General features: G+C 55.6%; 4 protein-coding genes and 1 non-coding gene across 6 annotated transcripts; 3 read left to right on the top strand and 2 right to left on the bottom strand.

Annotated features, from left to right (window-relative positions):
* The first annotated feature begins 220 nt into the window (after window positions 1–220).
* Window positions 221–2834, top strand: RPS17 (ribosomal protein S17). The gene is made up of 5 exons (XM_063169330.1): window positions 221–304; window positions 504–655; window positions 1134–1239; window positions 2281–2346; window positions 2710–2834. Exons 1-5 carry the CDS (start codon window positions 302–304, stop codon window positions 2788–2790), a joined length of 408 nt encoding a protein of 135 aa, XP_063025400.1. The 5' UTR covers window positions 221–301; the 3' UTR covers window positions 2791–2834.
* On the top strand, window positions 838–965 carry LOC134425504 (small nucleolar RNA SNORA71). Its single transcript, XR_010029697.1, has one exon. It is a non-coding gene; the product is annotated as a small nucleolar RNA SNORA71 (small nucleolar RNA).
* Window positions 2835–3305: 471 nt separating the features above from the next.
* Window positions 3306–8462, bottom strand: TERB2 (telomere repeat binding bouquet formation protein 2). Its single transcript, XM_063169329.1, has 7 exons — window positions 8399–8462; window positions 7903–7984; window positions 6406–6551; window positions 5489–5547; window positions 3897–3985; window positions 3700–3788; window positions 3306–3631 (listed from the first exon to the last, which is right to left on the bottom strand). Exons 1-7 carry the CDS (start codon window positions 8460–8462, stop codon window positions 3489–3491), a joined length of 672 nt encoding a protein of 223 aa, XP_063025399.1. The 3' UTR covers window positions 3306–3488.
* Window positions 8463–10461: 1999 nt separating this feature from the next.
* Window positions 10462–13056, bottom strand: B2M (beta-2-microglobulin). The gene is made up of 4 exons (XM_063169328.1): window positions 12945–13056; window positions 12530–12808; window positions 12030–12065; window positions 10462–10869 (listed from the first exon to the last, which is right to left on the bottom strand). Exons 1-3 carry the CDS (start codon window positions 13012–13014, stop codon window positions 12052–12054), a joined length of 363 nt encoding a protein of 120 aa, XP_063025398.1. The 5' UTR covers window positions 13015–13056; the 3' UTR covers window positions 10462–10869; window positions 12030–12051.
* Window positions 13057–15396: 2340 nt separating this feature from the next.
* PATL2 (PAT1 homolog 2) lies at window positions 15397–21311 on the top strand. 2 transcript variants are annotated; one of them, XM_063170160.1, is made up of 19 exons: window positions 15397–15437; window positions 16148–16250; window positions 16388–16668; window positions 16787–16855; window positions 16964–17026; window positions 17396–17563; window positions 17676–17762; window positions 17954–18108; window positions 18209–18286; window positions 18362–18500; window positions 18615–18729; window positions 18809–18909; window positions 19187–19231; window positions 19407–19549; window positions 19795–19954; window positions 20233–20373; window positions 20447–20544; window positions 20622–20774; window positions 20940–21311. In XM_063170160.1, exons 1-19 carry the CDS (start codon window positions 15414–15416, stop codon window positions 20977–20979), a joined length of 2163 nt encoding a protein of 720 aa, XP_063026230.1. In that variant the 5' UTR covers window positions 15397–15413; the 3' UTR covers window positions 20980–21311. The 2 variants fall into 2 exon arrangements, with proteins under 2 accessions (XP_063026230.1, XP_063026228.1); XM_063170158.1 differs by having other exon boundaries at window positions 16373–16668.
* The last annotated feature ends 1466 nt before the right edge of the window (window positions 21312–22777 follow it).

Below are 22777 nucleotides of genomic sequence, written 5' to 3'. Positions count from 1 at the left end.
GGGGCTGCGAATTTGCGGCTGCTCCGCGTCCTCTCTCGGGACCGGCTGTGGGAGGGGCTGGTGCCGCTGGCACCGCCGCTCTCGGCAATTCCCTTCCCGAGCTGCTCCATCCTGTTCCGGGCCGCCAGCGCGGCGGGAGCGCCTCAGGCCGCGGCCCCGCCTCAGGCCGCTCCCGCCTGGGCTGGGCCCCGCCCGCCTTCCCGTCCGCCTTCCCCTCCGAGCCGCCAGGGGGCGCGCTGAGCTGCCCTGGCTTCCGGCGCCTCCCGCCACCCTCCGCTCTTTTTCCGCGGCCGCCGCCGACATGGTGAGTCCGGGTCCCGCCATCCGCCGCCATCCTCAGGCGGGCCCGCGCCCCCGCGGCGGGGAGCGACTGTGGGGACCGCAGGGGGCCGGGGCGAGGGGCATGAGGGGCGGTGAGAGCCCGGGCTGGCTGGGGAAGGGGGGGATTGCGGCAGCGGCCTCGGCGGAGCCTGACCGGCGGCCCTCCCGCCCACCCCGCGTAGGGACGCGTTCGGACGAAGACGGTGAAGAAGGCGGCACGGGTGATCATCGAGAAGTATTACACACGCCTCGGGAATGACTTCCACACCAACAAGCGCGTGTGCGAGGAGATCGCCATCATCCCCAGCAAGAAGCTGCGCAACAAGATTGCGGGGTGAGGCACTGCGGGCCCGGCTGGGCTTTGGGGGCTGAGGGGTACCGGGTGGGCTTTGGCTACCGGAGGGGTCGCTGGGGGTTCGGGCACCGCGGGGCTCCGGATGGGCTTCGGGCAGCTGGGGGTGTCCCGGGGGTTTGGGCATCGGAAGGGCCTGGGGGATTCGGGCACGGCGTGGGGGTTCCTGCATTCGAAAGTGATTACGGTCCCGCCTGTGGCCGGGTCATTGATAGTGCAGGGAGAGGAGAGCGAGAGTTTTCCCGTGTTTGGGGGAGTCTGTGTCTCCCCCAAACCCTGTTGCTGTCGGACACTTTGATCCTCTGGAGGTGATGGGATGGTGCCAGGGTGAGCGGTGGGACATTGCCGGGATAGAGGGTGACAGCTGTCCCCATCCTGCTGTGGTTCCGGGATTTGGGGTGTGGGGAAGAAGGGTGCCATGAGCCCTGGGAAAGCCCAGGACGCCGCCGTGTCCCCGCAGGTATGTCACCCACCTGATGAAGCGAATCCAGAGGGGCCCTGTCCGCGGCATCTCCATCAAACTGCAGGAGGAGGAGAGGGAGAGGAGGGACAACTACGTCCCGGAGGTGAGGCTCCAGCTTCCCCATCGCTCCATCCTGCCTCGCTGTATCTCCATAAATGCTCCCAAGTTTCTTTAAAACAAACCCCCAGCCAGGAGAAGCTGAGGAGGGTTTGGATCAAGGGGGTTGAGGTGGATCCCTCCAAAGCTGCCACCTGGGACAGGAAGGACAGCTGGCTTCTTGTGGTTTGGTTTTCCTAACTTTAAATTTGGGAAAAAAGAAATTTGATGGGAAGCAGGAGGATATTTCAGAATGGCTGAAAACCTGCCTTGCAGCTGGAATCCCCAGAGGGAAGTTTTGGTAAAATTGGGCGGGCTCAAGATCTCACCTGTCACCTGGGTGAGGTGGTCCAGGAGGGCTTCCCTTGTTCCAGAATGTGATCCTGTTGCTCCTAAATCCTGTAACCTTCAGGCACAGCACATCTTGCCCTTTCCCAGATCTTCCCAGTCAGCTCCTGGCAGAGCTGCTGGTTTCTGTGCAGGTGCCAGAGAGGGGTTACAGGGAAGGAATGTCCATGCTGCAGCTGTTGGTGCAGTGTTAGCACACAAAACCTGTGCTGTTTGTGGTTTCTTAGAAAAATCCTGGTCTTATGTAGCTCTTGGGGAAGGAAACCTCTGGAGGTAGAGTTTTTGGGGTCTGGAGGGGGCTGGAGGAAGTTTTGCTGGGATTAAAGAGCAGGAGAGCACAGGTGTCCTGGAGGTGGAACCGCCTTTGCTGGCACCGTGGTGGCCTTGTGTCACAAGGCAGCTGTGAGTGTCACTGCCCCGACTGGTGCAGTTGAGGGTCCAGTGCCAGCTCCTCCAGCCCTGGCCTGGAGCAGGTTGGGCCTCAGTTTCTAAAGATTTGTCATAAATCAGGCTGTGCCCTCTACTGCCAGTGGCCTCCTGCAGTGTTCAGTCAGGAAAGCTGTGTCCCATGAGGATGCTCCTGGCTCTGCTGCTGGAGCTGCTCCCCGCAGCAGTGGGATGAGACCAGAGTGGCTGTGGTGACATTTGGGTTGTTGTGGGGCTTTGTCAGTCACACCTTTTCTCTCCCCTCTGTCCCCAGGTCTCTGCCCTTGACCAGGAGATCATTGAAGTGGACCCGGACACCAAGGAAATGCTGAAGCTCCTGGTTAGTGGCCACAGCTATTCCTGCCCAGCTGCTGGCACATCCCTGGCACAGCTCCTGCTGCCCTGAGTGGCTGGGTGGTGTCAGGGGTGTCCCTCTGCCCTGGCTCCTGTGGGAGGATTAGTTCATATATGGCTTTGGGAAGGGCAGAGGCATGGGAGCATTGCCTCCAGCAGGGTGGGGGTGTTCCTTGCCCTCCATTCTGATGATTCCCTCTGCCAGGAGTCAATCTCTGCAGCACGGTGGTCTCTCCTCCTTAGAAGACCTTGTGCTGCCACAGCACCTTCCCACACCTCCCCAGAGGAGCCTGCCTCCACTGTCACTGGATGCTGTGACTGATCCCATTGTTGCTGTGCTGTTTTCCAGGATTTTGGCAGCCTGTCCAACCTGCAGGTGACACAGCCTACAGTGGGAATGAACTTCAAGACGCCCCGAGGAGCGCTCTGAGTCTGTCCCTGTGTGTCGCTTTTCCAATAAACGTGAGGAAACCACCCCAGCCTGCCTGGTCTTTAGACACCCAAGGGACGAGGGAGGGTGGGTTCTTGAGGACTCAGCACTTTCATGTGCACCAGCGTCTTTTTGGGTTCTTTCCTGGCAGTTTGGGGTGTGAGGTGCAAAGCTGTTTGATTTTAGAGGCTCTCCTGCCTTTGGGGCAATGGGAGAACAACCATGGTGGTTCCTTGGAGCCTGTGGGAGCCTGTCCTAGGTTTTCCTGTGTTTCCTTCAAGTGGACAACCCAAGGATCAGGCTGTACCACAATAAAGGTTGTTTGTGCAGCCCTATTGGTCATTTCCAAGTGCTTAAAAGGGAAAAAGTCTTCAAATTTTTGATTAAATGAAACTGAGGAGATGTCCCTCCATGGATTGTTCCTCCAAGAAAAACTTGCTTAAACTAGTTAAAACACATCTTAAACCACCACACACCCCACAGCCCCACAATAAAAAGAAAATATTTGTGTTTTGAGGAAAAATGTATTTATGTTTGTTGTGAAATTTAGTTTAGGTAGTTACTTAAAGAAGCAAAAACTGCTATAACTGTAGCCAGTATTTAAGTACACATTGAATGCTCTGAGCTGCAGTGGGATAATTTATAAATAATCTGGCAGCTCTTACATTGAAGTTTCTGCTGCTCCAGCCACCTGTTCCTTACCATTTCCTCTTCATTTTGGCCTTCTCACAGTAAATGCTGCATTTGCTTTGAACCCAGTACACTGCGTAGCCCGAGGTGCCAGGGATGAAGTCGTGGAGTTCCCCCTCATATTTCTTCATGTCCCGTGCAGAGGCATAGCCTGGGGAGGGAGGATGGGCTCACTGAGTCCTGCTCCATCTGCAGCCCTCTCCAGGTGCATTTATTTACCTGTCACCATGTTATTTATTGGGTATTCCTGGAGGGCACGGCATGGAAATTCTCCCTGGGTGGGTGCTTCAGACTCTGTTTCTTCAGTGCTGTATCAGGAAGGGAAAAAAAAAAAATCTGTGTGTTAGTTTCTATGTGTTAAGATTGGTTGGAATTGGAGGTGTATCCAAATCCCACCACCCAAGGTAGGAAAATACCTCTCAGCCAGGTCTAGCACTTCCTCCTCTGATTCTTCTTCACAGCTATTTCTTGTGGCTTCTGGTTCCTCTGTTGGATTTTCCTTGGGCTGTGAATGTCAGCACAAGAAGGAGTTAAAATTGTCCCTGGGTCACTAGAGCACCTAGGACACATTCCCAGTGCATGAATTTTTAGGGCTCATGATTTTAAGCATAATTCAGAGTTCAATTTTTAATTTAAGGGCATTCCTGCTTCAAAAGTGCTGGGAACTTGCTTTGAGAGGAGGGTGGGCAGTGACATGGGGAAGGAAAACACCAGCCCAAAGGGCTGAGCTCAGCCTGTGGCAGTTGGAATCCCTGGAACAGCACACTGGATGTGTCTGGGCAAGGGAGACAGTGCTTCCAGTGCTGTCCCCTCAGGGTGTCACGCAGGGACACACAACACAGCAAGCACAAGGAATCAGAATCAGCGATGTTGGAAAAGACCATCAGGTCCAACCAGTGACCAATCACCACCTTCCCAAGCAGACCAGAGCACTGAATGCCACATGCAGTCATTCCAGGCAGCCCATTCCAGTGCCTGATCATCCCTTCTGGGAAAAAATTCTTTCTGATGTGCAACATCAACCTCTCCTGGTGCAGCTTAAGACAGCGTCCTCTCATCCCGTCCCTTGGTCCCTGGGAGCAGTGCCTTGCCCCCACCCAGCTGCCCCCTCCTGTCAGGGAGTTGTGCACAGTCAGGTCCCTCCTGAGCCTCCTTTTCTCCAGGCTGAGCCCCCCCAGCTCCCTCCTGGTGCTCCAGATCCTTCCCTGGCTCAGTTCCTTCTCTGGACCTTCTCCAGCACCAAAATGTCCTTGAATTGAATTCAGGGGTCCAGAACTGGACACAGCACTCAAGTTGGGGCCTCAGCAGTGCCCAGTACAGGGGAGAATTCACTTCCTGCTCCTGCTGGCCACACAGGCCAGGTGCCACTGGCATTCTTGGCCACCTGGGCTCATGTTCAGCTGCTGCTGATCAGCAATCCCAGGACCTTTCTTGCCGGGCTGCTTTCCAGGCACTCCTCTCAGTCTGTAGCTCTGCAGGGTTATTGTGGCCAAAGTGCAGGACCCAGACCTTGGCCTTGACCCTCCTACAGGTGACCCTGGTCCATTGATCCATCCTGTCCAGGTCCCTCAGCAGAGCCTTCCCAGCCTCCAGTAGAACCAAACTCCCACTCAGCTTGGTGTCGCCTGTCTGTCTGCCAGTGGTGGGCTCAGTCCCCTCATGCAGATCTTCAGGAAAGGTGTTGAATAGGGCTGGGCCCAACATTGATCCCTGGGGGACACCACTGGTGCCCAGACACCAACTGTGTCCTCCTTTTATATATATAATTTATAAAAATATTATCCTTTATAGAGGTGGCCAGATTAAGTTCTAACCAAGCTTTCACTGCTCTAATTTTCTTCTTTCTGCATGACCTAAAGACTTCTTTAAATGCTTCCTGAGTTGCCTGCCCCTTTTCCCAAAATTTATATTTGCTCTTCTTTCCCCCCTGAATTCCTGTGCAAGCTCCCTGCTCGGCACAAGCTCCTCCTCCAGCACATACATGTGTAGCACAAATTTTTCATCTTACCTGTTCTTCAAGGGCATCTGCCTTCTCCCAAATAAACCGGCCAATTTTCCTTCTGATTTCTGACAAGAACAACAAAACTAGTGACTGTGAGAGCACCAAAAAACACAACTCTGGCACTTGCTGCCAGTGTGGTGCCCTGCAGGTACCTCTAGGGACAAGCCCAAATGCAAGGTGCTGCCCCTGGGCCAGGGCAATCCCAAGCACAAATTCAGGGTGGGGAAGAGTGGATTGAAAGCAGCCCTGAGGAGAGCTTGGGGGTGTTGGTGCATGAGAAGCTCATGGATGTGAGGTTCCATGTGTCCTGGGCTGCTCCCGCAGTGTGGGCAGCAGGTGAGGGGAGGATTCTGCCCCTCTCAGGAGCAGCAGTGCTCCTCCAGCTCTGGGTCCCCAACAGCAGCAGGACACGGAGCTGTTGGAGCAAGTCCAGAGGAGGTCACAGAGATGCTCCAAGGACTGGAGCCCCTTTGCTCTGGACAGCTGGGGGTGCTCACCTGGATGGAAGGCTCCAGAGACACCTCAGGGCCCCTTCCAGTGCCTAAAGGGGCTCCAGGAGAGCTGGAGAGGGACCTGGGGACAAGGGCCTGAAATGCCAGGACAAAGGGGAAAGGCTTCAAACTGCCAGAGGGCAGGGTTAGATGGGATACTGGGAAGAAATTCTTCCCTGTGAGGGTGGTGAGGGCCTGGCACAGGTTTCCCAGAGCAGCTGTGGCTGCCCCATCCCTGGGAATGTTCAAGGTCAAGCCATTCTGTGGTAATAGATGGATCATACTCTGTCCTCTGGGAGGAAGAGCCACTCCCAAGCAGAAGGAAAAGTCCCTCCCTGCAGACAAGTAACTGTCAGCTCTAGTTTGCACCAAGGCTGTACTCAAGGGGGATTTCCACGGGAAAATATCCCCAGATGATTGTTTGTGACTGACCTTCATGCAGGCAGGCAGGGGGCAGGATGAAGTGGCCCAGAACCACCGAGGGCCTCTCTGCAGCTCGGGTGCTCGCACACACTGAGAGGTAACGGGAGTGAAAGACCGTGGCTTTGCCCTCCAGGTAACTGAGGCTCTCGTGTATGCTGCAAGAGAGAAACAGAGCTGCTTTCCAAAGAGAACCTGGAAGCAAACCAAAACCAAAACGTTTAGACGGGTGTTATCATGAAACTTGCTCTGAATTTTTTGCCAAAAGCCCCTAATTTTCTGTGATTTTCTACCAGTCACGTCCTGGCTACCAGCACCTCCCAGGGGCAGCCTGGAGGAAGGACAAGGGTAAACGTATTTTTAGGGATTACACAGTCCCACTCTGCTCTTGAGGTGAAACTGCTTCGGGGAGGGCAAAGACAGGATTTTTCTACAATTATCCTTCACCACACTGGTTCCTGCTCATACAGCTGAGCTCCAGCCCTCACTGTCCTCCTTAGAGAGGAATTAAATCTTGTTTGCTGGGTTTAAGGATGTGTAGAATGATTGCATTTTTTCACAAGAAACTATCTAACAATATACATTGAATATATATATATATATATGTGTGTGTGTGTGTGTGTATAATTTTATAATTACTAATAGTATATATATGTTTATATATAGTTATATCATATATAGTATATATACTATACATATAGTATAGTATACTCTATATAAATAGTATATATACCATATATAATATACCATATATATAATTTATATATAAACATAAACATATATATATATGTAAATTATCCAAAATTCCCCTGGGGGAGCAAGCAGGTCTGGCAGCACATTGTTGCAGAATAAAAGATGTTATTCTGTGTTTACTGGAATTCCCCTCGCTTAGCTGGAGCAGGTGGCTGAAAGATTCCAAAATTCAAAGCCAGTTTTAAGCACTGGTCTGTTAGAGAAACTATTTAATTCAGCCTAGCAAAGCCTAAGGGAAATATTGCAGCTTCCTTCCCCATACATATGTTTACATGACTAAATAATGAATAAATACAAATACTCGCTGATATTGAGGAAGTGAGAAAGATCCTTAAGACTTTCCTTATATATGTATAAATGTTCCATAGCTCTCTATTTTTTTTAAGCATTTCTGTCCTTTTCTGTCCATTTTTAATCCAGGGCTTCCTTTTAGCATTAATTCACGCTGGATTTTTGGAACCAGCTTCCTTCCTTGGGAACTGTATCACCTCTGTTTTAGATGCTGATTTTCCAGCAGACCAGCAAGAAACCAGCACACTTAATTTAATTTATATCACTGTTAAGCCATTCTCAACCCATGGATGGTTTTTCTCTGTCTATCTATAGCTTAGTGTGGGCGTGAGTTCTCCTGAGCCCACTGGCCAATGGCAGATCCACACCCTGACTTTAAAAACACACCCTTAAATTTTACAGGATGTCAATATCCATGAAATACTTTTCACTAAATACATTAAAATTAAAGCCTCCTGTGCCCACCTGCGGGTGTCGGGGTGGGCAGCATCGCTGCTGAACAGGTAGTCAGCATCCAGCCAGTGGGCAATGGTCCCGCCGCCATCGGCTGCAGGGGACAGGGAGCCAGGTGAGCATGGCCATCCAGGGGTTCCCACCTCGGGGTGACCCGGGGAGGGGACAGCTGCTTGTGGGGCCACCCTGAAGCAGAAGCTCCCCATGCCTGTGGGACTCCCATTGCTCCCCTGAGGGTTGGGCAGGGCTTTTCCTCAATGTGGGCGCACCGTGGATTGGCCAAACTCGTGCTCTGTCCTGTTGTGTGGGTCTCAGTCCCACAAAGGGATGACAGGGCTGTGTCCCCACTGCTGTGCCCTGCTGAGGAATGATGGATGGGTTGTGCTCCCCCCCCCCCAGTTCCCTCTGAGCGGTGACACGGCCGTGCCCCTGCCAATTCCCCCGCGGATTCCTGCCCGCTCCGTGCCCCAGGGCTCCCCTGGACTTGGCTGTGGTGTGGCTCCCTCACCCCAGAGCCCCCGCGGGCCCGGGCTGACGCTCTGCGAGAACCAAGCGCGGTGTCCGCGGAACATCGCGGCGGGAGCCGCCCGGGGAGGAGACGAGAGAGGGAACCGCCCTGAGGGGCTGGAAGGAGGCAGGAACCGCCCTGAGGGGAACGGCCGTGAGGGGCTGGAAAGGAGGCAGGAACCGCCCTGAGGGGAGACGAGGGCGGGAACGGCCGTGAGGGGCTGGAAGAAGGCAGGGAACGGCCGTGAGGGGCTGGAAAGGAGGCAGGAACTGCCCTGAGAGGAGACGAGGGCGGGAACGGCCGTGAGGGGGTGGGGGAAGACAGGAAACGCCCTGAGGGGAACGGCCCTGAGGGGAAACGAGGGCGGGAATGGCCCTGAGGCGATGGAAAGGAGGCGGGAACCGCCCTGAGGGGAACGGCCGTGAGGGGCTGGAAGAAGGCAGGGAACAGCCGTGAGGGGCTGGAAAGGAGGCAGGGAACAGCCGTGAGGGGCTGGAAAGGAGGGAGGAACCGCCCTGAGAGAAGACGAGGGCGGGAACGGCCGTGAGGGGGTGGGCCAAGACAGGAACCGCCCTGAGGGGAACGGCCCTGAGGGGAAATGAGGGCGGGAGCGTCCGTGAGGGGCTGGAAAGGAGGCGGGAATGGCCGTGAGGGGAAACGAAGGAGGGAACGGCCCTGAGGGGCTGGAAAGGAGGCGTGAACCGCCCTGAGGGGAAATGAGGGCGGGAACGGCCGTGAGGGCAAGCGGTGGGGGGAAAACCCGGTGAGGGGAGAACGGCTGAAGCTGCGCCAGGAAGCCTTAAGCTGGATATTAGGGAAAGGTTCTTCCCCCACAGCATGGGCGGGCACTGGAGCAGCTCCCCAGGGCAGCCCCAAGCCTGACAGGGCTCAAAGGGCACTTGGACAACACTCTGAGGCACAGGGCGGGGTTTTGCCCTCACTCGGTGTCCCGTGCAGAGTTAGGAGCTGGACTCGATCCTTTTTCTCCTAAGACTTTTCTCAGAAAAACCCTTGCATTTTGCTGATTCCAGAAACTGCTTGCAGAAAAACTGCTTTTGTTTCACAAAGCACAAATGAGGCTTGTTTCATGCTCGAAGCTTCCCAAGATATCCCTCAGCATAACTCATCCCCTGGGAGCTGTTGCCAGCAGCAGCAGCGCAGCAAGATCCCGAGTACCTCAGAACCCCAAGGATGCTGGATAAAACTGAGAAGGTATTTCCGGACATGGTCCTGAAATCCACAGTTAAAAGGAAATGAGCCTCTGGTGTGGTCACGTGTTGCTCTCCCACAGACAGGGGATTTTTGAGTAAACCATCAAAACAGGAGCAGAAAAATCCCACAGATGCAATCAGGGCAGACCTCTCCAATGTGTAAAGATGATAATGTGCCCTTTGGAGACAGGGTCACTTCACATTGCTTCCACTGAATCTTCAGTTCTGCAGTTGTCTCCACTCCTGTCCTAATTAGGGTGAAGCTCTCTTGGTGGAGTGGTTACCCAGCAATTATTCTGGTGCTCTTGAGGATATGAAAGGTGGAGTGGAGGTGGTGGAAAGCACTTTGGTGGCCCTTCATGATCCAGGGGAGGAGGCCAGGATATGTTCCACAGCTCCTTGGGTTCACACAGCACCCAGTGCTGCTCCACTGGGGTGTCTGGGAGAGAAACTGAAACCTTGATCCCATACAAGTGCTCCTGGTTAAATCCATTTGGATACAATATTCCTCAAGCAATCATTCCGATTTCTTCATAAAATAAAAGTGAGCTGATGGCAGCAGCATTGCTTTTGGGTAGTGTGAATCCCCCACAGTGTAGCAGAGGACTGGCCTCAACTTCTCCATGGGCTCAAGCACAGAGAGAACCAGAACTGAAATTCACCTACACACATCTCTGCTTCCCCCAGGCTCAGCTTTACACCACACACTCCAAAATGCATCTGCCAGAGTTCTCCCCATCCCTCCTTCTGTGTCCCACCCTATGTCCCCAAGGTTCTTCATCCCTTGTGCCTTCCCTTCAGACCCATACAGGAGCCTCCAGCCAGGCAGATACCACACCAGCAAAAGAAAAATTAAAAAATTTAATTCTCTTTTATTGATGGAAAAGTGATCTTGCATCTTCTCACTGGGATAAAAAAAAAAGCACAACTGCCCATCATGCCACCAAGGCTACGTATCCACCCCACAACCCAGAGGCCATCAGAGCCTGTGAAATCAGCTTGTCAAATGACTCTGAAGAAACATTTTATGGACTAGCAGTTTATTAAAGGATAAAAATCCTCCAAAATTTTGAGCAATGAAAAGATATCATTTTTTAAGCAGTAAAATTTTTAGCTGAAAAAGCCTGCACAGCTCTTTGATGCTGTGGCTAAGAGATATTATTAGCAAATTTTGGAAAGAAGTTCATCAACCTCGTGGCTATGATGAAGAATGGACAGAAGCTCGAGAAGTCCCTGACTTGCATGAAGAATGTCTCAAATCTGCATGGAGAGAGTACATTGACATGAGTCACTCTAGTGACACCTTCAACTGCAATTATTTTAGGACTAAAAACCAGTTTCCTCAGAGCAGTCTGGTTCCCTGCAGAACCACCTTCCAGTGAGGTTTAGGTAAAAATCCTGCAGAAACTCCTTTTCTGTCCCCTCCTTGGTGGAGTTCAGAGTCCAACAAGTCAAGAGGATCCTTGTTCTCCACCCCAGGGAGGAGTTTGTCCTGCTCTCAACTCTTTCCAGGCCAGCTCAGTAAATCCTCATCCCCAGAGCACAGTGAAGTCACCCACATCCCCCTCCAGCCAGACGTGGCATCCCTCACCAGTGTCCCAGCAACCCAAGCCATGGTGCTGTGTGAGCCCAGAACATTCCAGACCCTGCCTTGGGGCCAGGCTCACACCCCACTGCCCAAAGGTGAGTGACAGACCACAGCAGTGACTGTAAACAACTTTTCATAGCTCTGCAGGAACTGGGGCAGTTCATATGAGGGTCCTGTCAAGGCTTGTCCCAGAACAGTTAATCATTATTCCAGCCTCTAACTGGACACATAATTTGGCTGTTTCAGCCAGGGTTACATCAGCTGAGCCACATATTCAGTTTCTTTTCCCTACCAAGTATTAAACTGGAATTTCCCCATTGCTACATCCAGATCAGTTACGCGCAGGCAGTTTGAACAACTTGGAGCCCTCACACAGAGAGACACTGGTGAATAAACCCCAAAATGTTTCTGGTTTGTGCCTCATAAATCCCACAGGGTGCTGGTTAACCACCCTGCCACCCAACCTGGGGCACAGGGACTTTGGGTACGGCGACTTCCGGCTCCTCCCCTGACAGGAAACAGCACTCGGGGCCTGAGGGAGCTTTAGGGACTGCGACAACTCTCTGCGGTATCTAGCTGACGCAGCAACAACATGCAGGGAAGATTTTCTTCAAAGCTCTCCTTTTTTAGGAGAAAAGGACTCTTGTAGGCACGGGATGGACAAAACCAGACCAAAATAGTGGGCAGAAAGGGTGTGGGAACAAGTTTCTTTGTGTCCCAAATATGATCTACTTTTAGGGTGTGGTGCTTTGTTTCTCGGCTTTTCAAACCCCCCCTCCCTACAGAAATGGGTCTGTGTTTCCCTTACCAGCACAACACGGGAATAACTCACCATGGATTATCCCAGACGCAGCTCAGAAGTCTGGTTCTGCAGGAAGGAAGTGCAGAGCGTTAGACCTGGGGCTAATGGCACCTCTTGTCCCCTGTCCCCACAAGGTTCCCCACGGAAACAGCCCCATTACGGCGACCAGAGCTGCCTTCAGCTGTAGCTGAGGCCAGGTCTACACCACCATCAGCCCTTCTTTATACTCACACAACATAAAGCAAAAATTCCCTGCATGACCCATCGCCTTCCAGTTAAATTCACCACGGCAGAGATCGGGTGACACGGCATCACCAAATCCCTGTGGATTAACGCCAGCGCGTGTCCTCCCTGAATCCTTCACAAGCACGTGTAACAGCCTTTTCAGCTAAAAGCAAGTTCGCTTTCTATCTCTAACACAAGACCTTCAAACCCCGCTCCATTTCACCCTGCTTCCCAGGAAAAGGAACAGACACAGCACGGATATAAAGCAAGGAGCTCCTGCACGCAGGAGGGGAGGCACAGCATACCCCAGATGTAACTGCGTGCCTCCGGCATGGTGGAATGCGCCACCCTACAAGAGAAGATGTCATCCTTCGTGGGGGTGAAGCGCGCATAGACCAGGCGCTGGAACTGCCACTTGTCGTTGAAGGACAAGTCCCCGTACGTGACGCCGGGAATGGGCACGCCGTTCTTCAGGAGTTCGATGTCAATCTTGGGTGGGTGAAAGCCAGTGACAAAGCAGTGGAGAGTGTTCTCCTTCCCCTCCTCGGCGCGGGAACGGGCGTACACTTCCACCTTCGGCGCCTCTGGAGAGAGGGGCGAGGGCGCGTCAGAAGCGGGGCTGCCGCGGGCACCGCCGCGATGCCAACACTCGCCCGCCCACCCGGGACCCCGCAGCCCCTCACCCCCGTCAGGACCCTTCGCGCCGCCCCAGGCACTCACCAGCGGCCGCCCCCAGACCGAGCAGCGCCAGCAGAGCGAGCACCCCGAGCGCCAGGGCCCTCCGCGCCATCGCCGCTCCTCTTTGCCCCGCCGTTTCCCGGAATGTCCCACCCCCGCCCGCTCTCCGCGTTTTATAGCCTCCGGAACACACGGCCAATCGTGGCGCGGAGCGGCCTCTACGTCATCGGTTTCCAGGTAGAACGGGAGCTCCGGGGTTGTGCGAGCCAGCGGGGAAGCGCTTTCGCTTTCAGTTGGGTGCTGAGTGGGGGGAAAATCCGGGCAGAGATCCCGGGGCGTCAGCGGGCAACAGCGGCTGGACGTGAGCCCGGATGGGCAATGGCACCTGCTCGGGACCAGCCCCGGTGTGGCCACAGGCCCAGGGCAGCGCCCGTCCCCTGTGCTGGGCACTGCTGAGGCCACACCCCAAACCCTGGGGTCAGTTCTGCGTCTTTCACTCCAAGAAGGACATCGAGGGGCTGGAGCGTGTCCAGGGAAAGGCACAGAGCCGAGGAAGGGGCTGGAGCACCAGGAGCAGCTGAGGGAGCTGGGAGGGCTCAGCCTGGAGAAAAGGAGGCTCGGGGGACCTTCTTCCTACAACTCCCTGACGGAAGGGGGCAGCCGGGATTGTGCTCCACCCCCAGGGAACAAAGGAGAGGACAAGAGGAAACAGCTTCAAGTAGCGCCAGGAAAGGTTTAGATTGGATCTTAGAGAAAAGTTACTCTCTGAAAGGGCTGTCCAGCCTTGCCACAGGCTGCCAGGGCAGTGGTGGAATCCACATCCCCTGAGGGATTTAAAAGCACTTGGGGACGTGGGTTAGTAGTGGCCTTGGCAGTGCTGGAGGAATGATTTGACTTGATGGTCACAGAGAGCTTTTCCAACCTAAATTGGGGTAAGAGTCACCTCTTGCAAATTTTGCATCCAGGGCTGGTATTACACCAACAGCCTGTGGTGGAGCAAGCCATCCACCTTCCTTTTTTAACCTCTTTCAAAACCTGTGTGTTATGGCTCATTCCAGCAGCTGCAGGGTGGGAAATTGACTGTTGTTGGAGCACACACACAGCACACATAAAACATGAGAATTCCCTGACATAAAGCACGAGAATTCTAACACCAAAGAACCAGGTTTTCTGCCAGAAGAACTGTGAGCACCAAAGCCCAGCAAGGCTAGGAATGCCACTGAGTGTCCCAGTAGTGCTGCTTGGAAGGAAAATAAAGGGAAAAGAAAGTCAAGTCACTGCTAGTGGGGAGAAAACAGCAGCATGGTCTACGTACCAAAACACTAAGTCCCCTTAGGACTACTTAATGTATCTCATTAAAACGCAAATTAAATTAATAAAGCATGTATGGTGAACACCCCAAAGACAGCAGGTAAATCAGGAGAGGCCAAGCAAAGGAAAATCTTGAAAACACTTGTTATCAGTTCCCACTGGCCCAGCTCCTGCTGGGTTTGCTGGCTGCTCAGTGAGCAGTGCCAGCTGAAAACACTCAATGTTTTCCTCAGTGTGGGATAAACAGATGCAGCTGTGGCCAGAGCCTTATCAGGGATCTCAGGCTCCAACAGAAATAATCCCTGAGTGCTCCGTTGGTGGCAGAGTTGTTGTTAGAGTCACCACAGCAGGAGTCACCAGCCCAGTCCAGCTGTCCCAGGGGTGAATCTGGCTCTGCCCACGTGAACACTCCCTCGCCTCGGGCAGAGGATGGCAGGACATGGATCCTTTCCATGGGCCCTTTGGGATGGGGATGGGAACCCCTGCCAACGACTCTGCTCTAACCCGCACCACCTGTCGGAATTTCCCAGTAAAGAGAAGCACAACTCTTCCACGTGATGTTTATTAAAAGCCGCAGTGATTTGGTTAGAGTAACCAAATCTTCCACTTTGGGGACACTTCTGCTTTTATTAGCAGAGTTATTTGGGAGTGGGTGACATGACCAATGTGCTCCGGGTATTCAGGGGGATAATTCAGGGAGATAAGGGCAACCCGCTATGCTTTGTGAGATGCAGACATTTATAGTGTTAGTGTTGACACCTGTGCTCGGCGTTACCCGCCAGAATACTCAGAGCACATCCCACCAGATTTCCATAACTCCTCAGAGGGATATCAGCTCTGAGAACAGCACGGTGGGAGCAGCGGGGAAAGCCGGGCTGGGCCGTTCTGCGCCCCGAGAGCCGCAGGTGCGGTCACCGAACCCCTCCATCCCCGCTACCCCCGGCTCCGGGCTCCGGTGCAGCGCAGTGCGCAGGCGCGAGGCTCCGCTGGGGGCCGCCATGTTGTACGGCAGGCTCCTGGTGCAGAGCAGTGCGCAGGCGCGTGGGCCGCTGGGGGCCGCCATGCTGTACGGCAGGCGCATGCCGGGGCGGTGGGGGCGGCCCATAAAAGGGGCGGCGGGGGCACCGTGCCCCCGTACAGGGACCCGGGACGGACGGAGGGTGGGTGAGCGGGAGGAGGAGGCGGCGGCACCACCGCGGGATGGCGGAGGGCGGCGAGCGCGTTGTGAGTGCCTGCCCTGCTCCGCTACCCCCTGCCCGCTGCCGCCTCCCGGCGTCCCGCTCCCTGTGCGGTGCGCGTTCTCCGGGGCTGGCGCTCCCCAGCGCGGTCGGTCTCGGAGCAGGCTCTGCCCTGGAGGTGCTGGTGGGATGCTCTCGTAGCGGGTGTTCACTCTGAAGCCTAAAGGCGTCCCAGCCCAGCTGCGCTGGTGCCGCTCCGTGCCGGCTTTCGCTGGTGCCGGCACAGCCGTGGGCTGAGCTGCGCCTCCTGTCCTCGCCGGCAGCGCCGCTGGCTCCTGCTTTTCCCTTTTCCAGCTGTGAGCCCTGGGGGTTGCTCCCGCTTTTCCCAGCTGTGAGCCCTGGAGGTTGCTCCTGCTTTTCCCTTTTCCAGCTGTGAACCCTGGGGGTTGCTCCCGCTTTTCCCAGCTGTGAGCCCTGGAGGTTGCTCCTGCTTTTCCCTTTTCCAGCTGTGAGCCCTGAGGGTTGCTCCCGCTTTTCCCTTTTCCAGCTGTGAGCCCTGGGGGTTGCTCCCGCTTTTCCCTTTTCCAGCTGTGAGCCCTGAGGGTTGCTCCCGCTTTTCCCTTTTCCAGCTGTGAGCCCTGGGGGTTGCCTGGCACCAGCAGTAGAGTGAGGGGGAGGTTGGGTGTTCCTCCCCGCTTTAGGAGTATACTAGGGGTACCTCTCCCTTAGAGAGGAATCTGCTGCTTCCAAATCCAGATTATCGAGGATTTTCTGCTGGTGGAAGATGCAGTTCTGCTGGAAGAGATGGCTGAGGAGGATGAGGAGCTCGACCTGTACAACGAGATGACTTTTGGGTTAGGTAAGACCTTGGGGGAGTCCTGGTGTTGGAGAGACCTGCCAGCACTCAGGGGGAGCACACACCCTGGTGGGCACTGCCAAAGCGTTCACCCACCCTGCTGTGTGCTGCTTCCCCCCTCTAAGACCGAGACTCCACAGAGGAGGATGTCCCAAAACTCCTGGTGGTACCAGAGATAAGCCCTGAGGTGGCCAAAGCACTGGAAGATGCAACTGGAAGAGCAGCTGAGCAGCTGGAGGAGCTGGCCGAGGAGGAAGGTGGGATGGAGGCAGAGATGGAGCAGGTTAACTCTCAGCTGGAGGAAGAGGTAGAGGAGCTGGGCACTGAGGAACAGGAGGAAGATCAGGAGTGCTTTGAGGAGCCCAGTGAACTGGGAGACCCAGCAGTGATGAGAGCTGTGCGGAGCAAACCCACGCTGGAGGTGATGTGTGAGCAGACAGGGCTCCTGCTGCTCCCCCTCCATCCCCACACCTGTGGCTCCTGCCCCACAGAGGGCACTGGGGCAGGGAGACAGGCCTTTAACTCCCCTTTCCTTGCAGAGCCAGGACTCAGCAGTGCTGGACAGTGGGATTGGGACTTGCTGGGAAGAGTTTGACAAGGAGGACATGGTAAAAATGTCCCCACCCATCTGGTGATGAGGCAGGGTGGCTCCTGTGGTGTTCCCTGCTCTCTCCTCCTGTTCACTTGGCTCATGCCAGCCTCTCCCTGTTTTCCAGCTGGCGATGGATCCCACGTGGGGCTCCTGCCCTGGCAGTGTCCCTCGCCACCTCATGCTGGAGGTGGGTACATGCTGGAGCTAAGGGCTCCCCAATACTCTGGAACAAGGGTCTCACAGGGAATTTGGGACACCTGGGGCATCTCCAAATGGCTCTAGAGGTGCACAGATATGTCTTGGGTACAAGGCTGTGAGTGCCCACCCAAAGCAGAGCATGGGTTTGAAGGCAAAGTTGTTGAGACTGGGGGGACTGGGACCCCCATGCTGGGTGTTCCCACGGGTCTCCAGCTGCTCCACACTACGAGGATGGGAGCACAGCTGCTCTTGGTTGAGCAGTGACCACAGGTTTTAGTGAGCTAACTATTGCTGAGGGACCTAAACTGTTCCCAGCTGTGCCTTGTTCCCTGTACCTGCTGCTGCCTCCTCCCCACAGGATAAAGCCATCCTCCAGGTGCTGGAGAGACCTCCACCATCTCCCAGCATGGCTCTCGACTTCCTCGGCTCTCCTGTGCAGAGGGGCTACGGGGGCTCTTCCCGGCTCAAGTGCCCTGATCTAAGACTGATGTCCCCCAAGCCTTTCCCCCAGTGCTTTCTCCAGCAGGTAACAGGTTTGGGGGTGCTCTTGCACCCCTTCTTTCTCTGCCTTCCCTCCTTGGAGGTGCAGCCTCGAGGACAGGCTTGTCTGACACCTCCTGTCTCCTGCTCTGCACCAGGCACCCATGATGTCTCCTCGCTCCCCGTGCTCTCCTCAGCCCTTCCCACCAGCCTGCAGACCCCCTGCACTCTTCAGTCCCAGCCAGGTAACGTGGTGGGCTCTGAGCCACTGCCACGGCCCCACTGAGGTGGCCCTGGTGTGGCAGGGGATGGAGACAGTGGCACTGTAGCACTTTGCCAGAGGGATGGGAGCCAGAAGCCAGCACAGAGCTGTCTGACCCCTCTGGGATGCTCAGAGGGGAAGGCTCACACCCTTTATCCCCTCTCTCCCTCTCAGACAGCAGGGTTTGCACCCCCAAGCCCTTTCCAGCCTGGCTCCCCCACCGTGGGCAGCCCACCCCAGCCCCTGGGCGTGCACTTCAGGCCCATGGCCTCTTCTTTGGACCCTGCTGTCTTCTTCAGCCCCTCAGCCATGGGCCAGCTGAACTTCAGGTAGCAGGAGTGGGATGTTGGGGTGGGGCTGGAGGGGTCCTACAAAGCAGCTGGGGGTGTCCCAAAACCTCCTCTGACCCCTGTCTGGTGTCTCCTGCAGCACACCCAGCCACATGACCCAGCTGCACCCCCAGCACCAGCGCATCCTGATGCAGCGGCAGGGCAGGCAGGTGCAGAGGTATGGGGGTCTTCTGGGTGCAGGGCAGGGGGGCTCTGGGTGGGCACAGTGGGCTGAGTTCTTCTCCTGTGCCAGTGTCTCCCCCAAGAAGCTGTGGTCTCGGAAGGTGGACCCTTATGCCGGGCTGATGACTTCCAAGGAGAAGGACTGGGTTGTCAAGGTGGAGATGATGCAGCTGCAGAGTGAGAATATAGATGATGACTACTACTACCAGGTGAGCTCCTGCTGGCAGCACCTGCAGCTTGTTCCCCTCAGGGTGGGGCTTTGGGAGCTGGAGAAACCCTTGAGCACTGGTGGAGGGGACTCCTGGCTTCTCCTGTTCTTACAGACCTACTACCGCCGGCTGGAGCGCAAACAGGCGGAGGAGGAGCTGCTGGGCAGGCGCAACAAGCCCCCCAAGCTGGTCACACCTTTCATCCAAAAAGTGGAGACCTATGACTCTGGTGAGAGGCTGGGGCAGGCATGGGGGGCTGGGTGAGGAGTTCTGGGGTGTGGTGTCACCGTGTTCCTGCTGTCCCGCAGTGGTGCGCATCGCAGGCTCCTTGGGCCAGGTCACAGTGTCCACCTGCTACAGCCCCCGCCGGGCCATCGATGCTGTGCACCACGCCCTCGTGGAGGAGGAGGTAGGTGGAGGGAAGCTGGGCTGGTTGGGGCTCTGAATTGCCAGGAGTGCTGCTTTAGCAGCTGTCCTGAGCAGTGGGATGGGGCACACAGTTGGAGGAGGTACCACCTCAGCAGTTGCATTTGTACCTGGCCAAGGGGTGAGATTGGGCTCTGGCCATGGTTTCCCCAGGGAAAAGTCACTTCTGATCCCCAGGGAGCAGCTGGCCCAGTGCTGGGCTGGTGGCAGTGTCTGGGGATGGCTGTAACCTTTGTGCCTTCCTTTCTACCCTCCCAAAGGCTGCAGGGACCCACCGGCTGCGGGCGCTGCACAGGATCGAGAAGGTGAGTGAGTGGTGATTTGGGGAAGGGCAGCATGGCCCAGGTTTTCTGTTTTCATCCATGGATTTCTCAAAGGGTATGACTACCTAGGCAGGGTCCTGGATAGCCAGTTGATAGAAGATGTCCAAGCTTCCTCCTTACCCTGTGACCTCCTGTGTACTCCTTCCTCCTTCTCCAGCTCTTCCTGCAACTGCTGGAAGTAGAGGAGGTGCAACAGAAAACGTCCCCAGGGGAGCAACAGCCCCAGAAGCAGGAGCAGAAGAGCCAAAAAGTGGAGAGTATCTACCAAGCCTTGAAAATCAGGGCTTGCAGCAGTGAAGAGTGAGTCTGTGCTGTGGGAAAGGGGAGCAGGCAGCATGTCCTGGTCCTCGTGGATCTGAGATGGTCACTGATGAGCAGGTCTGGGTCACAGGAGGATTGGGTCCTTCCTTCCATCCTGTCACTGCAGCCTGTGCTGACCCTGCCTGTGAACCTTGTCCTCCAGTGGAGCTGATGCTGGTCCTCTTGTGTGGACAGACATGCTCCAAGTCCCTTGGGATTTGTGCCAATGCAGGCTTTGTTCCCAGGGAGGCAGAAGATGAATTCCTGCAGCTGCTGTGTGTGCGGAAGGGCAAGAAGCTCGTGGCCCGGCTGCTGCCCCACCTGATGGGAGAGCAGAGGGAGAAGATCCTGCTGGCAATCACCTACCACCTGCCCTTCCTCATGAAGAAGGACGTGCTGGATGAGGCAAGCACCTCCAGCCAGGGCAGGGGTGACCTGGGCTGTCTCCCTCCTCTGTTCTTGCTGGGGGTGGCACCCTGGGCAATGAGGGGGGCCTGCCTTGGTGGGGTTAGCATGACACAGGAGCCCCTTCCCATCCATGGGGAGGAGAAGGTCTCCAGGAGTCAGCCACCAGCAGTGACCCTCTGCTGGCAGTGACCCTCCCCTCCACGGGCTGGGGTGGGGCTGTGGCTGTGACAGGTCCAAGGATCTCAGACTCCTGCTCTCCCCTCTGCCCTGCCCAGTCTCTCCCCCTGCTCTACAGCCCCTTGAATGAGGTGGTGGGTGAGATGACCTTCAGCAAACTCGTCGAGGTCCTGCAGGAGCTTACCCGGCCTCTGCCTGAGTCTACAGAGCTCCCCCTCACCATGGCCTTGAAGAACCAGGTACTTGGCCCTGAGCCTGTGTCCCTGGGGTGCCACTGCTGCCGGCTGTGACACTCCTGGTGCTCTCCTGCAGTTTGGCATCTCCTTGCTGTACTCCCTGCTGAGCCACGGAGAGAGGCTGCTGTCCTCACACACGCCGCTGAAGCCGTGCAGAGGGGACTTCGAGGCCTGGTGAGGGACGGGCTGAGCTGGGGGGAGGGTTTGTCACTGCTCCCCGGGGTGCTCACCCCCTGTGCTGGTGTCCCCAGGACGGACACGGTGTACCTGATGTCCCAGGAGCTGTCACGCCTGCCCACAGCCTCGCTGGCAGAGCCTCTCTTCCTGCCCAGCAACCTCGTCCTGCTCTTCTGCCGCTACCTGGACAAGCAGACAGTTTACCACCTGGCAGCCAAGATGGCTGAGTGAGTACTGCTGCAATGGCCCTGCTGGGGACAGCACTGGGGGCTCACTGCTTCCATCCCCCTCGGAATCATCTCCAGCTGGGCTGAGCTGATGCTGCTGCCTTTGCTGCTGTGTCTTTGGGGCAGATCAGCACCCTGACACCCCAATCCCATCCTTTCCTGCAGGTGCTCCCCGCTGCCCACCGAGGCCGACATGCTCTGCTGAGCCCCGGCAGCGGGGGTGGCGTCTGCAGCCGGGAAAGGGCAGGGCCCGATGCCGCGGCTTTGGAAACGAACACTGACCCTGGTGCAGGGCACTCTGGGTGACACGGGCAGCGGCGGGGATGGCACCGATGTGATGCCACCCTGTCCCGGTGCCCCGGAGCACGGGGGTGGGTGGGTGTAACTTATTTTGGCCTCTCCCCTGGCAGTGGTGGGTGCTGGGTCATGGCAGGGACCGAGGCAGGGCACAGGGGCGCTGGGAGCACCTGGGGAGGGGGTTTTGTCTATGGCACGTTCTGTACAGTGCTTGAAATAAAATAAAAAGGTGATGAATGAGCTCCTCTGGCTCCTGGGGCAGCTTATGTTGGATGCACAAGTGGTCCCATGGGCATTGCTGGGCAGGGAGACCCCTGGCAAAAGGCAAGGAGAAGGGAGGGATGCTCAAAGGATTGAGGAGGAGAAGAAAGGAGTGCTTGGAGAGGGGATTAGAGGCCCCACACAGCTGAGCACACAGGGAGTTGAATGGGCTGGAAAAAGGATGTGGTGGGGAAGGTAAGTTAGAGCTTGTCCTGATAGGGAAATAGAGATTGATGCACACCTGGGGAGGTGTTAAACATGTGGATGGGTAATAAAGCACCTCTTGCCTCTGATGAGCTCCCAAAGGCTGTTTAGTCTGAAGTCTTCCAGCTGGAAGTACTTTGAGGCATCCTGCTAAGCAATTCTGACCCCTCCAAGCTGATCCTCACTTTTCTATCTGAGGCTGAGTGCATACAATGTCTGCTCCCACTGTAGGAATCTTGGTAGCTCTTGCCTGGCTTTATGGTGGGATTTCTCCTGATCCTGTGGGAGAGCTGGGACTGGGCCAACCTCCACCCCCTAGAGTTCTAAACCTGACACCCAAAGCCTGGTGTGTACCCAAAAGAGATTTGCAGCAGAAAGTTGTCTCATCCTCAGACTGCCCAAGCTCTAACCCTGAGTGGATCAAACTATTCCTTTAAAAGGACATCCTTTAGGGGCCAAAGGGAGAATTTACAGAGAATAAGGCTGTGGGGGCTTGAGTGGGATTTATCTCCACTGCTCATCAAGGTAGCTCAGTTTCTTCTCCTTCAGAGAGTGCAGAGTCCACTGGCAAAACCTCCCAATCCTCCTGGCAGCTCTATCTCCTCCTGCTCATCCTAAAGGATGTACATGCTCCTCATGCTTTATCCTTAGGGAGTTTTCTGGCACAGCTCTGTTCATTCCTAGCCATCCTCTTCCAAAGAGTGACACTGGCAAGTTCTCCATGGGGTAAACCCCTTGTTCCAACCCCACTGAGGCAACTGGGGAGAATTCCAGTGTGGGTCTCACCTGCCAGTGAAAGAACAGACCTTGCTGTTACAAATCCCAGGGAGAATTTCAGGCAGGAGGGAATGAGCAGCTGCTCATTGATAGCAGGAGCTGGGGAGGACACTGGCAAGTCCTTCAGATAAAGATAAGCTGTGCTCTGTTTTCTGTTTGCTCCTTGCCTGAGTGGATGGAGGATGAAAGTGTGACCTGGCTGCAAATGTGTGCTATAACAAGTTCTCTAGCATGGAAGGTTGGAGATCTCTGCTGGATTTTGCTTCTCTATTACAGGAGAAAGCTGAGGGAAAAGAAGCAAAAGACCCATCTCTGTTACTCTCCCATAGCACCCAGTGCTTCCCACCTGCAGGAACAGACCCTCTCCATGGGCAGACCCAGGAATGAATCCAGCTCAGGGGTGTCTTGCAGGTCAGGGACCCCCAAATCATTCACCTGCATCTGGATGCTCTCCCTTAATCAGA

Source organism: Melospiza melodia, chromosome 15, assembly GCF_035770615.1.
Source record: "Melospiza melodia melodia isolate bMelMel2 chromosome 15, bMelMel2.pri, whole genome shotgun sequence".
In the NCBI taxonomy this organism is placed as follows: domain Eukaryota; kingdom Metazoa; phylum Chordata; class Aves; order Passeriformes; family Passerellidae; genus Melospiza; species Melospiza melodia.
The sequence above is the reverse complement of the archived record's forward strand: the minus strand, read 5'-3'. Positions and strand labels throughout refer to the sequence as shown.

Excerpts from the sequence above, each read along its gene's own strand:
- RPS17 (XM_063169330.1), top strand. Across the intron at positions 1,240-2,280 it reads GGGACAACTACGTCCCGGAG|GTCTCTGCCCTTGACCAGGA; the intron begins GTGAGGCTCCAG and ends CTCTGTCCCCAG. Across the intron at positions 2,347-2,709 it reads AGGAAATGCTGAAGCTCCTG|GATTTTGGCAGCCTGTCCAA; the intron begins GTTAGTGGCCAC and ends GCTGTTTTCCAG.
- TERB2 (XM_063169329.1), bottom strand. The coding sequence starts at position 8,462 with ATGTTCCGCGGACACCGCGCTTGGTTCTCGCAGAGCGTCAGCCCGGGC. Across the intron at positions 6,552-7,902 it reads GCCCACCCCGACACCCGCAG|CATACACGAGAGCCTCAGTT; the intron begins GTGGGCACAGGA and ends TCTCTCTTGCAG. Across the intron at positions 5,548-6,405 it reads CCCTGCCTGCCTGCATGAAG|AAATCAGAAGGAAAATTGGC; the intron begins GTCAGTCACAAA and ends TGTTCTTGTCAG.
- B2M (XM_063169328.1), bottom strand. The coding sequence starts at position 13,014 with ATGGCGCGGAGGGCCCTGGCGCTCGGGGTGCTCGCTCTGCTGGCGCTG. Across the intron at positions 12,809-12,944 it reads CGGTCTGGGGGCGGCCGCTG|AGGCGCCGAAGGTGGAAGTG; the intron begins GTGAGTGCCTGG and ends CCCTCTCTCCAG.
- PATL2 (XM_063170158.1), top strand. The coding sequence starts at position 15,414 with ATGGCGGAGGGCGGCGAGCGCGTT. Across the intron at positions 19,232-19,406 it reads CGCTGCACAGGATCGAGAAG|CTCTTCCTGCAACTGCTGGA; the intron begins GTGAGTGAGTGG and ends CTCCTTCTCCAG. Across the intron at positions 20,775-20,939 it reads CTGGCAGCCAAGATGGCTGA|GTGCTCCCCGCTGCCCACCG; the intron begins GTGAGTACTGCT and ends CCTTTCCTGCAG.